Below are 20,531 nucleotides of genomic sequence, written 5' to 3' on the forward strand. Positions count from 1 at the left end.
TTCTTTTGCGACAGCGTTCTCTAGAATGTGAACTATGGCTATTTTATGGGCATCTGAATTTTGAGAAGACAATTTTCTCTCTCATTTGAAGGATCTGTTCTCTTGATCTGATTTTCTTTCTCCTGTGTTCTGGTTGTGTGTTTATGGATACAAATACAGCTGGCAGTCCCTAGTTCTCTGGGTCAGGCTCTTTCATATGTGTAAACTGTGACAGACCAGACATTCATTTAGTCCACTCTCCTGCTCTTAATAGTGATCAAATGCTTCAGAGGGAGCACGTGATGAATTCCAAATCAACAGTTGTAAAATAATCTGCTCACAGGTAAATTTATTCCTCAGGATTTTTTTAAGCAGTGAAAAGGAAGAATGTAAACCAATTTTTTAAAGTTATTATTAGTCAGCCATTTATTTATTTAGGCATGTCTTTAATATCCTGCCAAGTTCCTGGCCTGGAGGATTCCTGCGACAATGTATTCTGCAAGTTAAACTGCACACTGTTTGGAAAAAAGAGCGTTTCCTCTCATCAGCTGATCCTTCACTTTGATAAAAACTCCTCTTGTGTTTGGGTAAGAGAGTATAGATAAGAGCACTAAGCCTATCCCATGATACTGATGTCTTTCTGGGATACTTCTGTCTTGACTGCCTGTCACCATTTCCTCCCTGGACCAAACTGTCCCAAAAGGTGTTCTATATTTACTGTTTTTTAACTCCTACCTGTTAATCAGGGTCCCCAAACCATGGTGAAGTTCTCATGTAGTGGAAGGCAAACAGCAAAACAGTACATGACATGGCCCAGCTTTGAGACCTGATGTTGCTGCTGGGAGGAAAGAAGATTGGGATCCCCTTCCTCAGGACACCTGTTTATAAAATTTTTTAACTTCCTAGCTGAAAACAGATCCATGCTCAAAGGGAAAGGGTGTCACTGACCTAGGTAATAGCATAACCTGATCAATATTGCTGTTAGTACTTTGTCCAATTACTTGTCCATGCTAACTGTTTTAATTGACTTTGTGCCTGGTAGCTCATTGCATTCAGGGGGTGTTTTCCCACATAGCTCAGTGAATTTTTGATCAGACCGCAAATGAGGCCCTTCTGACATAGTCTGCAGCCTGGACTCACCTACATCATCTGAGTCATCCATCGATTACCTCATCTTGCTGCTCAGCTGCTTTTTCCAGCTATGAATACCTTCACTGAGTGCCAGTCCAGCACAGAGCCATGTGGACCGGCTTCTCAGACCACTTAGTGCTCCTTCTTGATGCCATTTCCAGGCCTTGAGGCCCCAGTTTCAAACCAGTTGTGTTTCTTGTCTCCTTCTCAGGTAGTTTTGCTTCCTTTCCCCTCAGCCTCCTGGGTATTTCTTTCTCTAGGCGTATCTATGTATAGCTACTGAGCTAGACAGACCTTTTGCCTGATGACTCTGGTCATTCTTAAACTTCCAAAAAAGTCTGTGACCTATTTCCAGAAGTGATTCATTGCTAGCCTCTTGGAAGAACTACAATTCCCAAAGATGCAGATAAGAGCCATGAGGGATTAAAAAAAAATGCCTAGGCAGGTAAGATAGCTCATTCCCACTGAGAATGAGACACCTAACCTACTTACAGCTCTGGGAGCTTGATTTTATTTTTTCTTTTTCCAAAGGCATTTAACTATATCAAGAGATAAAGTTGAAAATCTGAGCTGTAGATGTATGAGAACATAAGCCCCGTTGAAAAGCAAAGGGGTGCTTCCTCCAAAGTCATAGAGGTTCTTGAAAAAGCCCTGGCCCCAGTCCTTGCATTGCTGCTCTGGGACACATTCCCTCTGGGAGGTGAAAATGCCAGGCACTGGCCAGCTCCTGTCCCTGCTAGCTAGCACCCATGGGAGGCTTACAGCTCAGTTCAGTGGAGGCAGAATCCAACCCTAAATGTTTTTTCATAGAGGTTTAAAGAAAACTACACAGGAAAGACAGTCATTTGAGTTGTGCTAGAAAATATTTTTAAAAGTCTGTGTCATGTTGCCGTGGTGACAAAAGTTCTTAAAATGATGAAGATTAAAGTCTAGGCTGGGAATGGTGGCATGGGGAGGGGAAGGGGGGCTGTTGTCATGACAACCTCAACTCTGAGAGTGCGAGAGGCAGAACACATGGTAGTGGCAGAATCTTTGGGGTTTATATATATGTAAACATCTGCCATTTATGCCAGCTTTCTCAGTGCTAATTAGTCCTGCTATTTCACCTTTCTCTGCTGTAAATATTTTCCAGTTGACACAAGTCTCTGAGGGAGAAGGCAAGAAAATGCTTTTTTTTTTCCTTTCATTTTTTGCATGGGCTTTCTGCTGTTCTCTGTCTATGGCCCCTCAGCTCCTACCTGGAGAAGAACTTCCATTAGCCAGAAGCAAGCTGCCTGGGAAGAGTTAAATCATCTTGGGAGGAGCTATAGGCTTGCAGGCTTACATGAAGTCATGTTCTTACAGAGCTTTTAACATCACCAGGCTGCTGCAAGATCACTTCTCCCTGCCCTGCATGCACATACACACTCTGGCTTTTCTTGGTGCTGAAGTGGCTGTTGCTGAACATGAAGGGTACCTCCTTGGGCTTTAGTTAGTAGCCACAGTACGTGGGCAGTGGTTAGAGCACGAGATCAAAGCTGGCATCCCTAAATTTGGCTCAAAACTTTGCTCTCAGCTTCCTGTGAAGCCTCTGGCAAGTGGCTTTTCCATTTTATGTGCCTTGCCTCATTTTTCCCATCTAGAATAATGGAGATTACACATTCACTGGAGATATTGAAGCATACCAGATTAACGTCAGCTGAGCCCTTTGAGACCTTCAGATGAAAACTGCCACAGCAGCACAAAGGATTATTATATTTTAAGTGTAAAATCTACTTGGGTATCTCTCTTAACACCTGGCACTCAGTGCACTTCCCTCAAACTCGCTGTTCCAGGCAGCCCTGAGACAAGCACACTCCACAATACCTTCCCCTGTGAGCATTAAACCTAATGAATCACAGACCTGATTCTCCTGTCGCACTGACTCAAGGCAGCATCAGCAACTCTGCTGACATTGATTATGTCATTTGGTGCAAAGCAAGCATAAAAAGAGAATCAACCCCAAACTCTTGCCTTCATCTAAAACTTGATCTTCTGGCTATAGTTTTCCTTGCTGGCACAGCAAAAAGCAGGCAAAACCAAATCCCACACCATCTCAAACTGTCGAGTGCATCCCTGAATCTGCACACTGCTTGCAGATGTATCTGTGCACCACAGATGATTTCCCATCTCCAGTCCATCTGCTGTGTGCTCGCTGGTGCTTTCAGCGTTGTTCCAATACAATCTGGATCCCAAAGCTCCCTCCCTCCCTCCCTCCCATACCATTGCGCCGTTCTGCCAAACACATTGTGATTAGCACAGCCAAAACTGTCTGACCCAAGGGTGATCCTTCATAAGGGAGTCCTGCTTCCCAGTACACTGTGAAGTTGTAAATAAGCCCAACTGCATTCCTTTACATAATTTTTCTTCCTTAACTAAGGCCTTTTCAGCAGGCCAGCCCAAGCAACAGTTGCCTCAGAAATTTGGAGGTTTTATCTTTGTATATTTTAGTGGCAAGAACAGCATTTTGTCCATTCTTATGTAAGAACCAAATGTGTGGCCTGGTGAGTTACTTGAGAGAGCAAATCTTTTGGAGTAAAATTAGTTTGTTTTGACACAGCTTAAACGTGACATCACTGGAAGAATAAATAGAAAGTTGGGGAGGGTGAGGAAGGAGTAAGTAAAGGGGTTGATGATGCACTTCCTATAGCAGCATCAGGAGAGGGAAAACAGCAGCTGAGATCTTTTGTGTCGCTTTGCTGAAACATTGTATTTCCCAAGGGTGTGCGTTTACTCAACAGGCTGAATTTCTTGGGGAGCTGCCCTTTCTCTCTCAACTCTGATTTCTTGTGTGTCCTTACAGTGTCTGAGTTGCTCAGGGGTTTGGGCTCTGTGTGCACCTTGTGTATGCTCATGGCTTCCATGCTTTGGTGCTCTGATGTGCATAATGCTGTGTGTGCCTGGAAAGGACTTTTCATTCTAGGGGAAGCCTATACTGCGAATTCTGCATGTTGTTTGTCTCTCCCCTCTCTCCAGCATCCCAGGATGGATCTGCACATCAAGGCTCCCAAACCCTTCCCCTCTTACCTGGGCTGTGTTAGTCAAGACTCTTGCTGAGTGTGGAGAAAGTGATGTTTTGCCCCTTGCCACAAGAATTGGCACTGATTTGTGGTAGTGATCCCTCAATGAGCAAAACCACTGGTTTTTCAATGAGCTGCCTTTAATTTGCATGTTGGCCAGAATGAGTAAGAGCTTAAACTGTTGTCCAGTCAGTTTTCATAACTAAACAGGATGAAGTCCAGTCAGTGATTAGATAGGTGATGTGCAGAGACACTGTAGCTGATGATGCAGGGACTTAGTACAACAACACTACAGTAATCTGTCTAATAGTATTTTAGGCTCAGAAAAGCTCTTCACAGCAACCATCTATCCCTAGTACATCGAGAGATTAACACTTAGGTTTGAAAAGACAGCTAATGCCTCTGTGAGGAAAATGTATCTTTACCTCTGTAATCTACAAAAGCCAAGTAAAGAAAGGAAGAGTGGAAGACATGTCAACTTTCTTCCCCATAGTCCACAAATACTCTTCTTAAATGTAAGTAAGCATGTATTTCCTCACAGCAGAACAAACTTAACTCTGACCCTCGAGCACTCAGAAAGACATATGATACTGTTTTGATTCTCTTTTGAGATTTGTATTTCCTTTTAAGTTCTTTGGGTTTTTTAAGCCATAAATTAAGAGTAAATTCTTTGCTTTCTATTAAGCTGGAGCAGTGTCACAGCTACTTGATTATCCACAGGGGATTTATCACAGTTGTATATTAACCATAGTGTGGATAGAGACACCAGCACTGGCTCAGGACCAGCAGGCTTTCTTAGTTTGGATGCAGTGCTACAGAAATACTGCTGTGTTGCTGGTAGAGGTAGTGAAAGGCAACAAGCAGTTTCACTGCTTTCCTGTAGTGCAGAATCTGTTCATAAACCCTATGGATGGAAGTCGGTTCTGTGTAGAGCCAGTGTTCAGCTAAGCGAGCATGGATGCTGTTAGCTCTTTCTGGCAGGGTGTTTAGCTCCGGCTCAGCCATGCAGGCTCCAAGCAGAATCATTAGTATGCCTCTGCGTCGCAGTCCCCAGACCCTCAGGAAAACCCATTTATTTCAAGCATAGCACCTCCAGGACACTCAGAGCCAGCAGGGATGTGCAGTCGCACCCCAGCCTGCAGAGCCTGACGTGCTGGTATGCTGAGCGCAGAGATGGAGGCTTTGCTGCAGCTGGCCTGGGCCTGGCAGGGCTGGTGCAGAGTATGCCTGGACCGAGCTGCTGCCCTGCACAGCATTCCTGGCAGCGTCCTCTCAGTGGGCTCTCAGTCTCTCAGAGTAGTCGAGCCTCCATGGCCCTAGACAGACAGACGCACTAACGCAACATTGCTGTCAAGGATCTGAGAAATTCTGGTGACCTGTTCGTTTGGATAGCCACACCGAGCTGTGTGCCAACATAAACCAACACGTCTAATTAAGCATACAACTTTAATTTCAGTCAAAGTCCTTGTTTCACTGCCAGAGCCAAGCCCCCACTTCTCCAAGGTGTCCTTGATTTCTTCCAGCTCAAGTGAACAGGTTAGAGGAATCTTGCTGCAGTACAGAGCCAATTGAGGAGTACTGTACAGAGTTATTTGAGGCTGACAAGATTTCAGATTCATACTGATAGGATCCCGATAGCTTGTTCTGTATAAGCGGGATTTCCAAGATGGAGCTCTTGTATAACCAGAGATGACTTTGTTGAGGAAAGTTTTGATCCTCCCACTTTCCCAAGCTGTCCTTTCAGAAAGCGTTGCAAGGTGTCCTTTGGTTAGAAGGACGGAGCCGACTTTGTAACAGGGATTCTGAAGCCACAGCTTGTTTTGGACAATCAAGAAACAGGGATATTAGCTCTATCAGAGAATACCCTTGGAAAGAGGTGCTTCTAAGCATGATTCTGTGCTTTGTCCTTCTCCTCCTCACTCCCTTTTTCCTAATCACAGGCAGCAGAAAGCCGGAAAGCACAAGCAGTTCCAGGGGCAGAAGGCGGTGTGCTGCTCTGGGACCCAGGCTGGGTTATGTTACAACAGGACAAGAAAGCCCTGAGTGTTAATGATGAAAACCAGAGAAGTTCCAATTACCAGTCATGTTCCTCTGCTCATGGATGAGCTATCCTAGAATGTTTCTTCCCCACCTCTCCCTGGCAAGCTATATAGACTGCTTTAGGGCACTGCAGCACTGGCTTAGACACTCTCCAGCACACTACTGGAGTTAGTATTCCCTGCAACACAGGCACCTATTTATAGTAGGAGCTGCTTCTCAGTGAAAGGTGTTCATTCAAACCCCTTCACAGTTATTCCTGTGTGCTGCACAGCGAGTGTTTCTTATTTTTCTCTTGCATGTGAATGCAAATGTATCCCAAGGAGTGGGCATGAGCTGGTAACTCCTGATACTGTCATTTGAAATTGGATTTGTCTCATCTGCAGTTCAGACATTTACAGTTGGAGTTCATTATCTAGGCTTACTTTATGGGCTGCCGAGAGAAACAGGAATTCTTGAGACACAGTGCATCTCCTTCTTAGGTAAAAAAGTGCCACAAACTGGATATTTCACCCTCTGGGTGCGTGTTTTCATCCAATGACTCTAATGATATAGTCTTGATCTCTAGGTCCAAAGTAGGTGAGCTGAATCCCCTCTTGCGTAAAGCAGATGCTGTCTCTAACTGTGTGAGAAGTTTGTGTCAGCTCAGTTGTGATCCTTCCCTCCTAGTCAGTGCTGGGCATTAGAGGGCAATCCTGAATGGCCACTGAGCTCCTGGCCTCTCTGAGTGCTGGACTGGGAACATCCATGCACTACAAGAGCAGATGCATCCAAGTGTTAATACAGAGGCAGGACTCTCCTCCCCTTTGTGCTTCAAGACTGGGTCCTACGCTTACAGGTGGCTTACATGATGGGTGGTGACCCAGCGGTGAAGGAAGACCTGTGAGCCAAGTCATACACACACTCTGCACAGACCTGCCATTCTCAGCTGCCAGCAAATGTGTGAGTTGTTAGTGCATGAGAGGAGGCAGTGGGGCCTAATGGCAGAAGCAAACACACTCATTTATTCCTGTTTTTCGGAGGTGCACCAAAGAATAAAGGCTTTCTGCCTTAGCCTGACTAGAATAGATCCCAATCATCATATAAGAAGCTCCATATCCATTCACGTTTCCCCTAAACCATCCATTTCCTCAGGCTCTTCACTCTCTGCTTTTAATATATTAAAGGAAGAAAGGCACTTCCTAAATCTGACAGGGTTTCTCCCTGTCCCTGGCTGGAGTTCCCTGGGGTACAGGAGGGCTGGAGCTATTTGAAAAACACACATAGGTGGGAGAGGAAAAGTCATTAGCACTGTAAAACCCTGGCGATACAAAAGATCCATTCAGAGATCCTTCTGCAAATTGCTGCTCTGGCTTCATTAAAATCATAGCCTGTGGTTGTCACTCAAATAGGTTGGATTCGCTTTGGGTTATCTAAATGAGAATGATCATTTCTGCAATGGGAAAAAAAAAAGAAAAGATGAAACCAGTAGGAATTATTCTTTATGAATTATGTTCTCAGCTTTCATACTGACCTATTGAATCAGCAATGAGAGTTGGATTTCCTAGAACAGCCTTTCATACTGGATTTTGGATATTTTCTTCTTTTCAGCCCAGAAATATCTCTAGAATAGCCTTTCTCACACTAAGTGACACTGTGGACTCCACCTGCATCTTGGATGCAGTGGAAATAATGGAGTTTAGAAGCAGTTATCCAAATCATTCATCCTTCTGCTTTCTAGCATTCTTCTGTGGCTCTCTCCCAGTCTGGATTGAGCATGTTGGCATCTCTCAATGCATATGACCTCGTGGCATCCTGATTAGGTAGAGAAGTGTTAATATCTGCTGTGGAAACAGGCATTCAAATTGAACAGCTAGCTCTGACAACAGAGTGATGAGCCAGTTTAGGCAGCTAAACTGACAAACCATGATTCCTTTCTTTTATAACAAAAGTTTTCTGCCTTTTTAGCTGCTTGAACTGACTCACTATGGGGTCAGAGGAGGCTGATCCCTTGTATAGGCAAAGATGGCAGGTACATACTGCCATGGGTGGTTGGGAGGAGCAGGACTATCTCTGTCAGAGCAGCAAGGAGTTATATGGACTTAGCCATACAGTCACATAGCATGCCTATGGCCTATCCCCTGCTTCAGATACTTCCCTGAGAGTCATCTCCCTCGGTAATCACCTGCCCCTCTGGAGGTGATTCCCAGGCAGCTGGGTCACCCCCCCTGCATGCCCATCTTCCTACACTGGGGCTCAGTGGAGCCCAGGCAGTGCTCTGGAGGTGTTCAGCACTCAGGAAGCTCTAGGCATGCTTCTCCTGGCAGTTTCAGTCACATAGTTTTTATTAATAACTCAGCAAACTGAAAATTATTTTGCTGTCTTATATAAGCCTGTATCAGGGTCTCTGTGCCTTTGGGCCCACTGCCTGGTGCCCCATAAGAAAGTTGTGGTTACAGGTTTGTTTTACATCCAAAGAACTGACAGTTAATCCTTCTACATCCCTAAGGAAATGGTGAGGTTGGATAGGTGTCACTGTGTGCTGCTCTGCATGGCTCACTTGGAGGTCGGTTTTACAACAGCACTGGGAGTCACACTGTAATGAGAGGTGTGGTGGCAGGTCAGAAAACAGAAAGTGTGACCACGCAGGGCTGGAGCAGCAGGGCAGGGCCGAGGTACAAGAGCAGAGCTGCGGAGGAGGACTCTGCAGGTAACATAGCTGAGAGGCTGTGGGCCAGAGTTCAGGGGCTATGGAAGGGCTGTTAGGGAGTCCAGGACTGAGAGACCAAGAGGGGCTGCAGGGTGGGGTAAACAAGCTCTGTGGGAAGCTTCAAGCTGATGTAGCCACATTAGGACAGAGCTGATGATTGAAATATACCCTGGAAGGGCGTACCATCCTACAGGTCAGGGTGGAAATGTGGGAATAGAGCTGGGACATGCAGCATCATCTGATTCACAGTAGTCTTCTTTGCTCCTCACATTCCTCTGCTTTTTGTTCCCTTCCATCAAATCCAACCAGGACATTGTGTCACCAGATTGTGGGCTGGGCTGCAAAACAGGGAGGCTGTATGTGCCTTCAAACCATGGGGAGGCCTCCTGAGAAGGCCCAGCTACAGCAGCTGACAGCCGTGAGTTTCTCCGCTTCGTTCACACACAGCTGTCCAAATATTTCACTCCTCCTCTACCAGAAACAGCCAGACTGTGTGTGGGGAGCAGTGATTAACATTTCTCCAGAGGAGGCTCTAGGGCAGGACACGTTGGCAGGGCTGTGGGCATGGCTGTCAGGCTTCCATCCATCCTGGCTCTGTCACAAATTGCCGTGGTGACATAGCAGCATGTGGGAGATGATACCAGATGTGTTCGGGGTCTCTGTTTTCAGGGTGATGCAGTAGGCTTCTTTAGCTGAAAGCCAGCACACTGTGAGGACTAAGTGTATGGTCCTTACTGGATCCAAACCATTGCCCAGTGACAGTTTGAAGATCTCTCTTCATGAGCTGTGTTAATGGCAAAAGAGGCCAGAAGGTGGGCTCTGTGCTGAGCCACCCAGGGCCAGCCACGCTCTCCAGAGCCCATCTCTCCTCACTGTGGCATGTTGTAAGGTAGGGAAAACCAAACCTGGGCGGATACGTAGCTCAGGATAGCAGTCTCTGGCATGCCCTGTGTGTCTAACAGTCATCACAAGGCTGGGCATAAAAGGCCCAAGCACACCCAATGTCTCTGCAACACACCACGCATAGGAAAAAAATAGTGTCCATCAAGTAATTCTTGACTGCATATGCAGCTTTGGTAATAGGGCACCTGGATTTCTGAGTGTGTCCTGTTTATGACTAGCACTTCGGACAACACAGCCATAGACTTCCTTTGCATTAGAGAATGGACTGCAGAGGTGTGGTTGCTGTTGCCTGTTGACAGGTTTCTGGGCTTCCTTGCTAAGGACTGCTATACAGCTCTGCCATGTTTATCTTTTCCTTGCCCACCTTCACGTAAGACTGGAAGTGATAATAGCAGCAGGATACAAGAAATACAAGAAAATAGTCGAATCAGATCCTCTTCTAGAAGTCGCTGCTGAGTTTGAGGCCATACTTTCTTGCGTTTGATGCTTGCAGAGACTGCATCTGACATCCAGTACAAAGACAGCTTCCACCATGGGTCACTGTGTGGCATATATTCAGCAACAGCAGAAATCAAAGAAGGGCATTGCAGTTAAAAACATGTAACGATAGAGTTTATTTCTGAGGAGTGGCTGATGTTCCAGAAATATTTGCAACCAATTTATTTTATACAATGACTTGTGGAGCTTTTAATGTAAATTAGAAGGCAAAATCAAAGGGCAAGAGGGGTCAATGATTATGATTTTGTATTTTGGTTTTTAATCTGTTTTTCAGCTGGTTCTGCCTGCGTACTGTGACTGACCTGAGCTGAGCTGATGCAGCCTTTTCTGTTACTTTAGCAAGGTTCTTGACCCTGGTACTGCATCTAATTATGTTGGGTTGGTTGTTTGGGGAGCTGCCATCTAATCTGCTCCCTGTTGTCCCCTGCAGATCTTCCACATGACCTACGATCTGGCCAGTGCGGTGGTGCGGATTGTGAACCTGATTGGGATGATGTTGCTGCTGTGTCACTGGGATGGCTGCCTCCAGTTCCTTGTGCCTATGCTGCAGGACTTCCCTGATGATTGTTGGGTGTCCCTCAATCGCATGGTGGTAAGTGCCTGCCCTGCTTGCTCCCTCATGGCCCTAAACCCAGGCCCTTGGTCACAGCATCACCATTTCATCATTGACCTCCCAGCACTAACGTGGCATCCCCCAGCTTCCTATTTCCTCCCACCTCCTTTTAGGGCCTTCCTCCACTGTCCAGGAGGCACTTGTAAAGCCACGGTACTGTGGGCATGGAGACTCCTTGGAGGCAGTCTCCACAACGAGACAGTCTCAGGGCTGCAGAGCCGGAACCAGCCCCAGCAGAGCCTGCTGCGGGCTGCCTGCAGCAGAAGGCAGGAGCCAGGCTCCCCCTCCTGGCAGGAAACAGCAAAGAACAAGAATGGAAACGGTTTTCTGCTGGTATCTGGGTGTTCTGAGCCGAACGGAGGAGGCAGAGGGGGTCCTAGAGCCATAGCCGGGACTGATCCATAATTTCCATCACTGGTTCCAAGGCAACTGTTAAGCCTTCTGCTGCATATCCACTTGAAGGGTCGGTGTCATCACCCACCCTTCTCCCTGGGGAGCTGCACAGTATCCCATAGGGGCTGAAACAGACTCTGCCAAGGCACAGTTCGGCCTCCCATCATGGGATCAGTAGCCAGACTTCCCAATAATGTCCCAAGCTGTGCTGCTCACTCTGCTGTTTGATGTGAGGGAGATTTATACCATATGGTAAATGCACGGGGAGTTCATGGTACCTTTCAACCATTTCGCCGAGAATTCAGGATCTTTTATTCAAAGGGACAATGTCCAGTTGATTAAGCAGCAAAAACTGACAAAGCTTAAAAAATTGCCTCTTATTGCAGCTCTTAACCTCCAGATTCCCCCAGCCAATTTCTTCTTAAAAAAAAAAATAAAAAAAAAATCAGGCAGTCGGGCAGAACAGAACAAATGTAAAACGTATAAAAGAACTGCCAACTTCCCATGCCTCCCACATGCAGAGCTGTGGGCACATGCTGCCCATGCCTGAGAATAGTGAGCATCCATGAAAAAGTCATCTGTTTATTTATTCATTTCTTCCCTCTGCAATAATAATTCACTTCCTGCTGTTGAAAGGTGCCAGACTGACAGTTCTGGAGACTAGAACCCTTTATTTATCTACAGTGGAAGAACAACCCATGCAGCAGCTGCCTTATCTTCCCCCATGCTGCCTTTTTATTATTTATGTGGCAGGAACAATGAAAGATCAGGGCCCCATTGTGCTTGTGCTATTCAAGTTCAAAAGGACATACAGCTCCTCATCCTGGAGAGCTCAGAGGTGCAGACAGGTATCATCCCCATCCAATGAAGTGACTTGGCTATGGTGCACTTGCAGGACAGCTTCAGAGCAGCAGATTTGAACCATGTTTCCTTTACCCTAACATTTGGCTGGAGGCTGTTGTCTGATGGCAACAACTTCTGTCTACTTTTCCCATCCAGCCCTGGGGGAAGAGGTAAAAGCTAGGGTTGCAGAGTTACAAGTGTGAGTAGCACACTTGGCTCAAAGGCCAACAGATGAGAGCTGCAACACAAGCTGCAATGTGACCTGAAGAGTCAAAACAAACAACCAGGTCTACTGGTAACTGGTGCATGGAAAACCTTCACAGAAGATAATAGCTAACAATGGCAGACACATGCAGTAAGAGGAAGAATAATCCAGTGGCTGGAGCACTGACTGAAAGTGGGACACCTGGGTTCAGTTCCCAACTCTGTTCTGTTGGCAAGTCAGATGGGAGTCTCAGAGAGCTCTCCCTCCCCAGATGCTTCTGAGGATAAGTAAATACTGTAATGGTGGGTATCTAAAACAGTCTGAGACCTGGGGTTGTACTGAGTATGTCGCAGAAATGCATGGCACAAGCTAATGCAAATTGGCTCTTGGACACTTTTCACTCAGGCTGTAAAGCCAGAAAACCACTTGTGTAACCCAGTGGAACAAAGAGCTGCAAACATATTGGGATCAGAGCCTGATGAGAAGGGAAACACAGCTAAATTCATATAACCTAGAAAAAGTTACCTGGGCCAGACTATGATCAGAGGCTATAAATGACCATCAAGGTAACTGTAGTGAAGGGAGAGGGTCTTGAAAGGTGGCAGGAGACAGGACAAAGGAAGAAAAGATTTAGCTTAGGCACCTTTCTTAGCAGCAAGACTGAGGAGAGGGGGAAAGGATGCATCCCACAGGCTGGAGGGCTCAGCAGAGTCTCCAGGAGGGGCAGGGTAGAAAGCTTCTATCCAGAGCAGACCTTTACCAGGCAAGGGCTCATGCTGCAGCCTTGAGAGCCTGTGAAGCTGGGAATTAAACTTGCCTTGTGTGATTTTTTGCGCTTCTCCTCTACAGCTAAACCACCTTCACTTTTTCCACTTAATAAAAGTGAAAAAAAAATTATTATCTCAGTGACTGTCTCAGAAATGGAGCCTCAGGAAACTGGGATGAAGAGCCAGAGAGACTGTTATATGCCCCACCTATAGTTCAGGTGGCTTTCACTCCACAAGCTATACAGGAATATGCCAGCCCCAAAATAGCTTGGGTTTAGAACATTTAACAAAGAGAATAATTAGTTCTTCTGAATCAGCTAGTTTCTTCTCACATTAAGGTTCTGTCCTCTAATCTCCTGAGAAGATTTCCAGATGTGTCATTGGGACCAGTGATGAATCTGGATGGCATGATTAGTGCAACAATTTACATATAGTCTATAGTGAAGTAATAGGAGAGGCCACTGAGTCAGGAAACAAGAAACTGGTGGTCTGGGCTGTTCTCAGACTTTGGTGCCAAGATCTTGATAGTTTCCAGAATGGCTCTATTTGAGAGTTGTGATGGACAGGGTTGGAAGGTGGGAGGCCAGGATGGCATCTGTCTGTGACAGGGAGTTGGTAGGTTGGATTTTGGGACATTCTGTACTGACCTGGTCGCAGCTTTGAGGAGATAAATATACTTGGTGCACAACTGCCCTGATTACACACAGGAGCCAAAAAGCTGGGAGGGAACCACTGTAGGAAAAAAAGGAATCTTCTGAAGCTGCTACAGCCAAAGGGAGCTGAAAGTGAGGTGCCAGATGCTTCGGAGGCTTTCTCCTTGAGTATGCTGGTGCTGCTCTTCCACCAGAGTTTCCCACCTAGTCACTTGGCAGTCCGTAAAACCAGCTCTGATTCTGACACAGCAGGGAAAGAAGATTCATCACCTTCCATCTGTTTCCTAAAGGTTTGATCCTCTTCCAGGGGATCTGTGAAGGGTCTGGTATTGCCAAAAGCATATCGGGGGCTCGATAAATCCCTGGGTCCAATTAATCTTGGTGTTTTCTACATGCACCATGTTTCATCTTTAGCAATTGTACAAGGAGTGAGTCTCTGACTTCTTTCTGAACTGGCTCTAAAATGGCAGGGAAGGATGTTTTCAGTATTAATTGCTCAGCCCCAGTCTCAGGGGCTTCAGTATTAGGTTCCCTACAGGGCACTTTATTAAAAAGAGAAAAGCTAGTGAGTCAGCTGCAGAGCGGCATGTGTGCGGGCAGCAGCATCTCCCCAAGACCCTTGCCTGGCAGCTCCTCATCAGAGAAATCTGAGCTCTGCTGAGACCTGAAAGCTGTTGGAAACATGTGGTTCACTCCTTTGGGTATTGTGCTGAACTGATAAACCCTGCAGGGAAGGCAAATATCCCCATGTCAAATGCAGCAACCTTGCATAGGAAATGCTAATTGTCTTCCATCTTCCCTTCTACCAAAAGAAGGAGAGTAGCTTTCCTTTTGATCTTAAACCCCCCCTCCCCGCCCCCCAACACATTCTTGTAGTGTTGCTGGTAGAAAGGAGGAAGAGAAACAGATGCAGCATGTGGAACACAGAGCAATCTCCTGTGTGATTCCTCACTCCCCCCAAGTCTTTGGTCCAGCAGATCCCTCCTACGCTGACTCAGCAGGCATATGAAGCTGTGTAGTAGATTATCATGTTTCATAAAGTCTGTCAGTGAGCAACAAGAATAGGGCTGCTCCACGATGGGATATGAGCCAGGAGCCAAGGGTGCCCTCGCCAACTAGGGCACAGTCCTACCAGTCCGAAACAGGGTGGGCAGAGCAGAATCGATGATAACAGGGTCCATTGACCATTTCAGTGAAGGCAGGGTGACAGTCATGTCCAGGGTCTACCCTGGGAGTCTGGTTAGGAGCAGCAAGAGATCGGATGAGAGGCAAGGCTGGAAACAAGGCTAAAGCATATGTTCAGGGCCCAGGGCTGGGCATAGGTACAGCTAGCTCAGGCAAGGTCTGGGTGCTCAGGCCTGCGCTGAAATGGAGCTCCAGGAACAATGGGTGCATGGGTGGCAGTCCCAGGCAAGGCTGACTGGGGCAGTTAAGGCTGGTGCACTCATAGTCCTGAGAAAATATCTTCTTTGAGGTGAAGGCCATGCAAAGCTCTCCTTGGAAATAAGCCCAGAACAGGCAGGTTCTGTCTGATGTGAAGTTCGACCTGTCATCTCCATTTCTCATCCCACTATTCCCTTCCTTTAAACTGGATCTGAAGGTTTGTTTTCCCGGCCCAGCAGTTACAGTGTTGTCCAGGGGAGGGCAGTGATGTTCAGAGGCCTTATTTCGCAGCTTGACATAAGTGGTGTGCAGGTGCAACCCTCAAGTAACAACTCTGTTGATAAGATCACTGCTGAGACAAACGTAGGAGTTCACAAGATTGAAATATGCCCTTTCACTACAGACAGCTCCTTAATACTGTGAAATGTTAGTAGTGTAAGACAGGCATAACATTGTGCCTGTGGACTATGCCTGTACACCAAGAATTTGCCAGTACTTCTCTGTGTCTTTACTTCTCTCTTTCTAATCTTCTCCAGTAAGGGCTCAACCAGGTGCACTCAAACGTACATCAAACCCAGAACATCCTGTAAGACACCATACCGTTTCTTTAGGTGCTTCTTTAAGATACTGCAGAACCCAACACTGCCTTTGAAGAGTTCCAGAAACATGTCTCCAAGTATTCAAGGGTGGATCTGAGCAGAGGCATTGCAGTCCAGACACTAATCCCAGAGAAACCCTTATAGTACTGCCAGTGTGGATGTTAAAAACAAGCTAGTCTGAGAAACAGCTTCAAAGTAATTTTAACTCGCTTTTGCAAATGCTCTTAGTGCCTGGCATGTGTCTGAGATAACATCCCTCTTGACTATGTTCAAGCACAGATCTGTAGCTCCATTTTAGCTTGCTTTGAGATTTGGTTAACAAGGAGTGATTTTCTTTCTGCAGTTTAAGGCCTCATTTACCTACCCTAATGGGCCATTTTAACCACTCCAGTATATTTGAAGTAGTACAACCCTCCCACTGCGGGGACTGGCATAGTGGTATATTGAGTGTAGGGGTATGGCTCTTACAGAAACAAGCTGTATCAGTATAAGGCACCATGATGCTAGTAAACTTGGTCCACGGTACATTTGGAACCACTACTACTAGTCTGGCTTAAAGTGCTGCATTCTTGACCTGCCTGCTTATTCTGTGGAAAACATAAGAGTGTAGAGCAGGCCTAAAAACTAAAGATATACTGAGACCTGTAAGCAAAGAGTCATCGCATAGACTGTGCCAGGAGGATCCGGTGCTCTTTACAGGTGCTCAAAGAGCTCGGAGGCTGTGTCCTAAAGGTAATTGCTCTGAAAGGTTTCCCCTTCATGGAAGTGCCTCTCTTTCAGCAGCCCTTGATCTCTTCTCCCAGTAGACCACATTGCTCAGGATATCTTTTTAAACACTCCATGTTTTTCTCCAGCTCTTGTCCCTCAGTCTGTCATTACTCAGCAATCTCCTCAGTCTGGCACGAAGCAGGCTGTTCTCACAGGGAGCCATGCTGCTGATGGGAATTGGGGTTGTGACTTGTAAGTGTAGACTTCCCAGGGAGCCAGAAGTGTTTCTGCAGGCAATGGAGGCTCAATGATGTTGGATGTTGTAGTTTTGGATGACTAATCCCTACAGAATACTGGCAAGCTTCCTCATAAGCAGCACTCCTGAGCAGTAAGTTGCTGGAAGAATGGCTTTTAAAACTTGAACCTGCCTGATACCCAGATGTTCCTCTTAGGCCCTGATCATTCATGGCAATTAAAGACCCTGGCAGCCAGTTACCTGATATATCAAATTCCAGCTCAGCTATTCTTACTCTGTCTCCCCACCTTCCCTTTGGAATTTCAGCTTAGCATTTCTTTTCTCCCTGCTCTCAATTCTGTTGTGGAGATGTGCTGCCCTGTTAAACTACTGCCACACTGAACTTGGAAGGCAGCAGCATTTCTGCAATGTCCAGTGAGAAATGCCTGCATGGGAAAGGAATTAATTGAACAAGGAAGGGATGGGATAGGATACCTGCACTACTGCCTCTTCCCCAGTAAAGCTGTGAATGTCCTGCCTACCTTTACAAGTGGTACACCATTTTAAGCAAAGGTTGGTCAAGTGTGACTGCTCCTGCCTGTTGTCTCAGGGTGACAACTTCCCTGCTGAAGCATGGACCATAGATGGGCTAAAGCCATAGAGTTTACAGCATTTGCCATTCCGTAAGTGCAGGGGCCAAGGCTTTATGATTGCTAGTACTACAGGGCTGAGGGAAAGGGACTCTGGCTCCTGGAAATTTTAACAGTGAAGATGCAGGGATGCCTGTGTCAGGTGTGTGAGATGTTTGATGCCTTCACAGATCAGAAGTGGGTCTGCAAAATGACACAAGACCTGGGTGGTAGAAAAATGCCCCCCCCCCCCCCCCTTTCTTCTGCCAGGACTCTAGGGGCCACAGCATAGACACAGCTGAGGCAAACGAGCAGGCAGATTCACTCCTTTGGTGCTTACACCTCAGGCAGCACCCGTGGTCGGATCCTTCCTGCTGCTCTGTGTGGGCAGCAGAGTGCTAATGCTCTTTGCCTTCATCTGTAGCAAGGCTCCCCTTTGGGCAGCGACTCCTCACACACTGGCAAGCCAGCTGCACAGCCAGTAATAGGGACACCAATGGCCACATTGTCTCTTGTCTCTCTGTTGACTCAAGGGTAGTTTTTTCCAGTGCAGGAGGTGAACAGGTTCTTGCTTTGTTCAGAAGGTGAGCCCAGACAGGCTGGCGCCAGCAGGGAGCAGTCTCTTCTGGGGCTGTGAATGTGCTGCTGCTTCTGTGTCCGCTTTGCTGCCACTTCTGTTGCTTTGCCCTTCTTGTTGCAGTGTGAATCAGGCCTGTCTTGCATAATGTAACTGAATATGGCCAGGGTAACACTATCGCCTGTCTTTGTCCATGTGCTTATCTCCTAACCAAGCATTAACACTCTCCAGAGGTTCCAGCTCTTTGCCACAGCTCACAAACAGCAACAGTACGCTTTGCTTCTGTTTACTACTTGTAAGCTTACTGAAAAATTTCCATCAATGTTAGTGACACTCAGAGAGCTGTTTGCAGAGAGGTCATCAGCCATCCGCCTGAATGTGATTAGACACCTCCAAGGAGGTATCCAGTAAACTCCAGGGTTCCCAGCATTGCTGGTCAGTGGTGCGGAGGCTGCTGCTTCTCTCTGAAGGGAGTTCACAAAAGTATTGCTTGTCTATTTGTACAGGCCTTCTGTACAATGACCTTCTAAGTTGCCATGGTATACGTATCTGCACAGCTATAGCCATAATGTTAACACCTTCCTAGGAACAGAAAGAAGACTGATGAATATACAGATTATGTGCTGCAATGAATGTCACTGTAGCAGAGGTATTTTTTCACATACCTTGTAATAGCTATGTGTGATGACAGTGCATTTATTTTACAAGGTTTTGTGGCAAGGACTTGCTAGCATGTAATACCCACAGGATAGTAAATGTACCTTGAGCTGTTCCATGAACTCAAGCTAATCAGAATTATCATGAAACTTATGCTTTTTTTCCTCCCTACCCCATGATTGCTGAGGTGCTTCTTGTGTTAGTTGCAGTGGGAGAGCACAGGGTGTCCGAAAGAAGCCGTTGACTTCAGCTGGCTTCTCACAGTGGTTTATTGCATCTCTCAAATGAGACCATTTGTAGTTTTCTCAGCTCCTTGAAAAAAGCCCTGTTTTACACTGAGAAGAACTTGCCGTCTGGACATTATCATCTTAATTTTCTGCCCTTCCCATCTCTTCAGGTAATGACCAGATAACCTGACCATTTCCTAAATTGCTGGGGAGTGATTTTGCCCACTCTAAGATCTTGCTGCTGGCAACCTTGCTCAGGCTGTCTTTTACCAGTTCTCTGTTAAAGTCCATTTCCCAGTGAAATAATCATTTGCTTCAGTTCCTTCTCCCACATGTGGGTCATTTTGAAAATATCCCAATGCATCATCTAAGTTTATCCCAGGTTACCAGTGTGTCAGACTGTCTGGCTTCCTTTCTGGAAAGTTTTGCTGGAAAGAGTACATGGAATTTGTAAAAACCCTGGCCAAAGTCAGTTAATGTCAGATGACTGAATTTGGGCTTTTTTTTAAAATTGACTGTGCCCAGCACTTCCAAGCCATCAAAGAATTAAGTTTCTTGTTTAACATATAGAGGTGCTTTAAACATGGACTTTTGGATCTAATGTTAGGTATCCTTTTCTGAAATGTGTACATCTCAGAGAATGTCTTGTCCCACTGCTAAAGCTTTGTCTGTCTATCTGTCTCTTTAGAATGACTCCTGGGGGAAGCAGTATTCCTATGCGCTGTTCAAGGCAATGAGTCACATGCTCTGCATTGGGTATGGGCAGCAGGCGCCCGTTGGCATGTCAGATGTGTGGCTCACTATGCTGAGCATGATTGTCGGTGCCACCTGCTATGCCATGTTCATCGGCCATGCCACAGCCCTAATCCAGTCTCTGGACTCCTCACGGCGTCAGTACCAGGAGAAGGTAAGGACTGGGCTTTGCAACCCTTATGTGACCCAGGGGTGGTTTACGCACTGTCTGGAGGAAGCTAGGCCTGTCAGTGACCCATGTGAAAGGCCAAAGGAGCGGTGTCTTTGTCACCATGGCAGTTTATTGGTAATCGTACCCATCCGTTCGCTCAAACAGACCCTCAGGAGGAAATAGATGCAAGATCAGATGAATAATAGTAGGGCAAGTGGGTGATTCTTGTTGTCTCTGACTGTCTTGTTAGATCAACATTATCAATGTCACTGGTATCTAAAATTGGAAGTCACTTTTTCCTTTCCGAGATCTTGTTTCAAATCCCAAGTGAATGTTCCAGAATGTGCAGCTTTTGTTTAGCAAGTACTTTCTTTAAAAGTATCTGGATTATTCACTTCAGTGCTCATGAGTGAAACTACATAACAAACCCCAAAGCACAGATCAAAGCTCAGGAGCTCCAAACAGGTTCCCCAGGTAGCTATCAAATTAATTGCACAGTTGTTGAATTGCATAATGTAGGGCACAGACAGAAATGTCACAACTGATCGGGTTACCACTGCAGCAGCAGTAACTGGTGGTGGTGGGTTTAAGGTGATGCTGTGAATTTGTAAGATGGTAAGGGACAAACAGGGTCAGTTACTGTGATTCAGCTGATGAGGGGTATCTCATGGAACTGCATCAGTTCATTCCCTCTTTCCATGCCTTCAGTATATTGCTATGTGTACAATGACACTTTGTTATCTAAAGCAAAGGGGCTGCTGGTGCAATGATACTTTTACCTTTAGGACATAGACAGGCAAAACTTCTGCCTTTAACTTCTGGTTGAACCAGTAGGCCTGCACCTCCACAAAACAGGAGAGCTA

General features: G+C 46.2%; 1 protein-coding gene across 2 annotated transcripts in view; it reads left to right on the forward strand.

The window, feature by feature from the left end:
- The window catches only part of HCN4 (hyperpolarization activated cyclic nucleotide gated potassium channel 4), a 104,148-nt gene that overhangs the window by 52,132 nt on the left and 31,485 nt on the right, over window positions 1-20,531 (forward strand). For both annotated transcript variants that reach the window (XM_075043993.1, XM_075043994.1), the window contains exons 3-4: window positions 10,706-10,867; window positions 19,453-19,671. In XM_075043993.1, coding sequence (XP_074900094.1) covers window positions 10,706-10,867; window positions 19,453-19,671 — 381 coding nt within the window. The remainder of the gene's footprint in view (window positions 1-10,705; window positions 10,868-19,452; window positions 19,672-20,531) is intronic.

This window comes from Buteo buteo, chromosome 13 (genome assembly GCF_964188355.1).
Source record: "Buteo buteo chromosome 13, bButBut1.hap1.1, whole genome shotgun sequence".
Taxonomy (NCBI): Eukaryota; Metazoa; Chordata; class Aves; order Accipitriformes; family Accipitridae; genus Buteo; species Buteo buteo.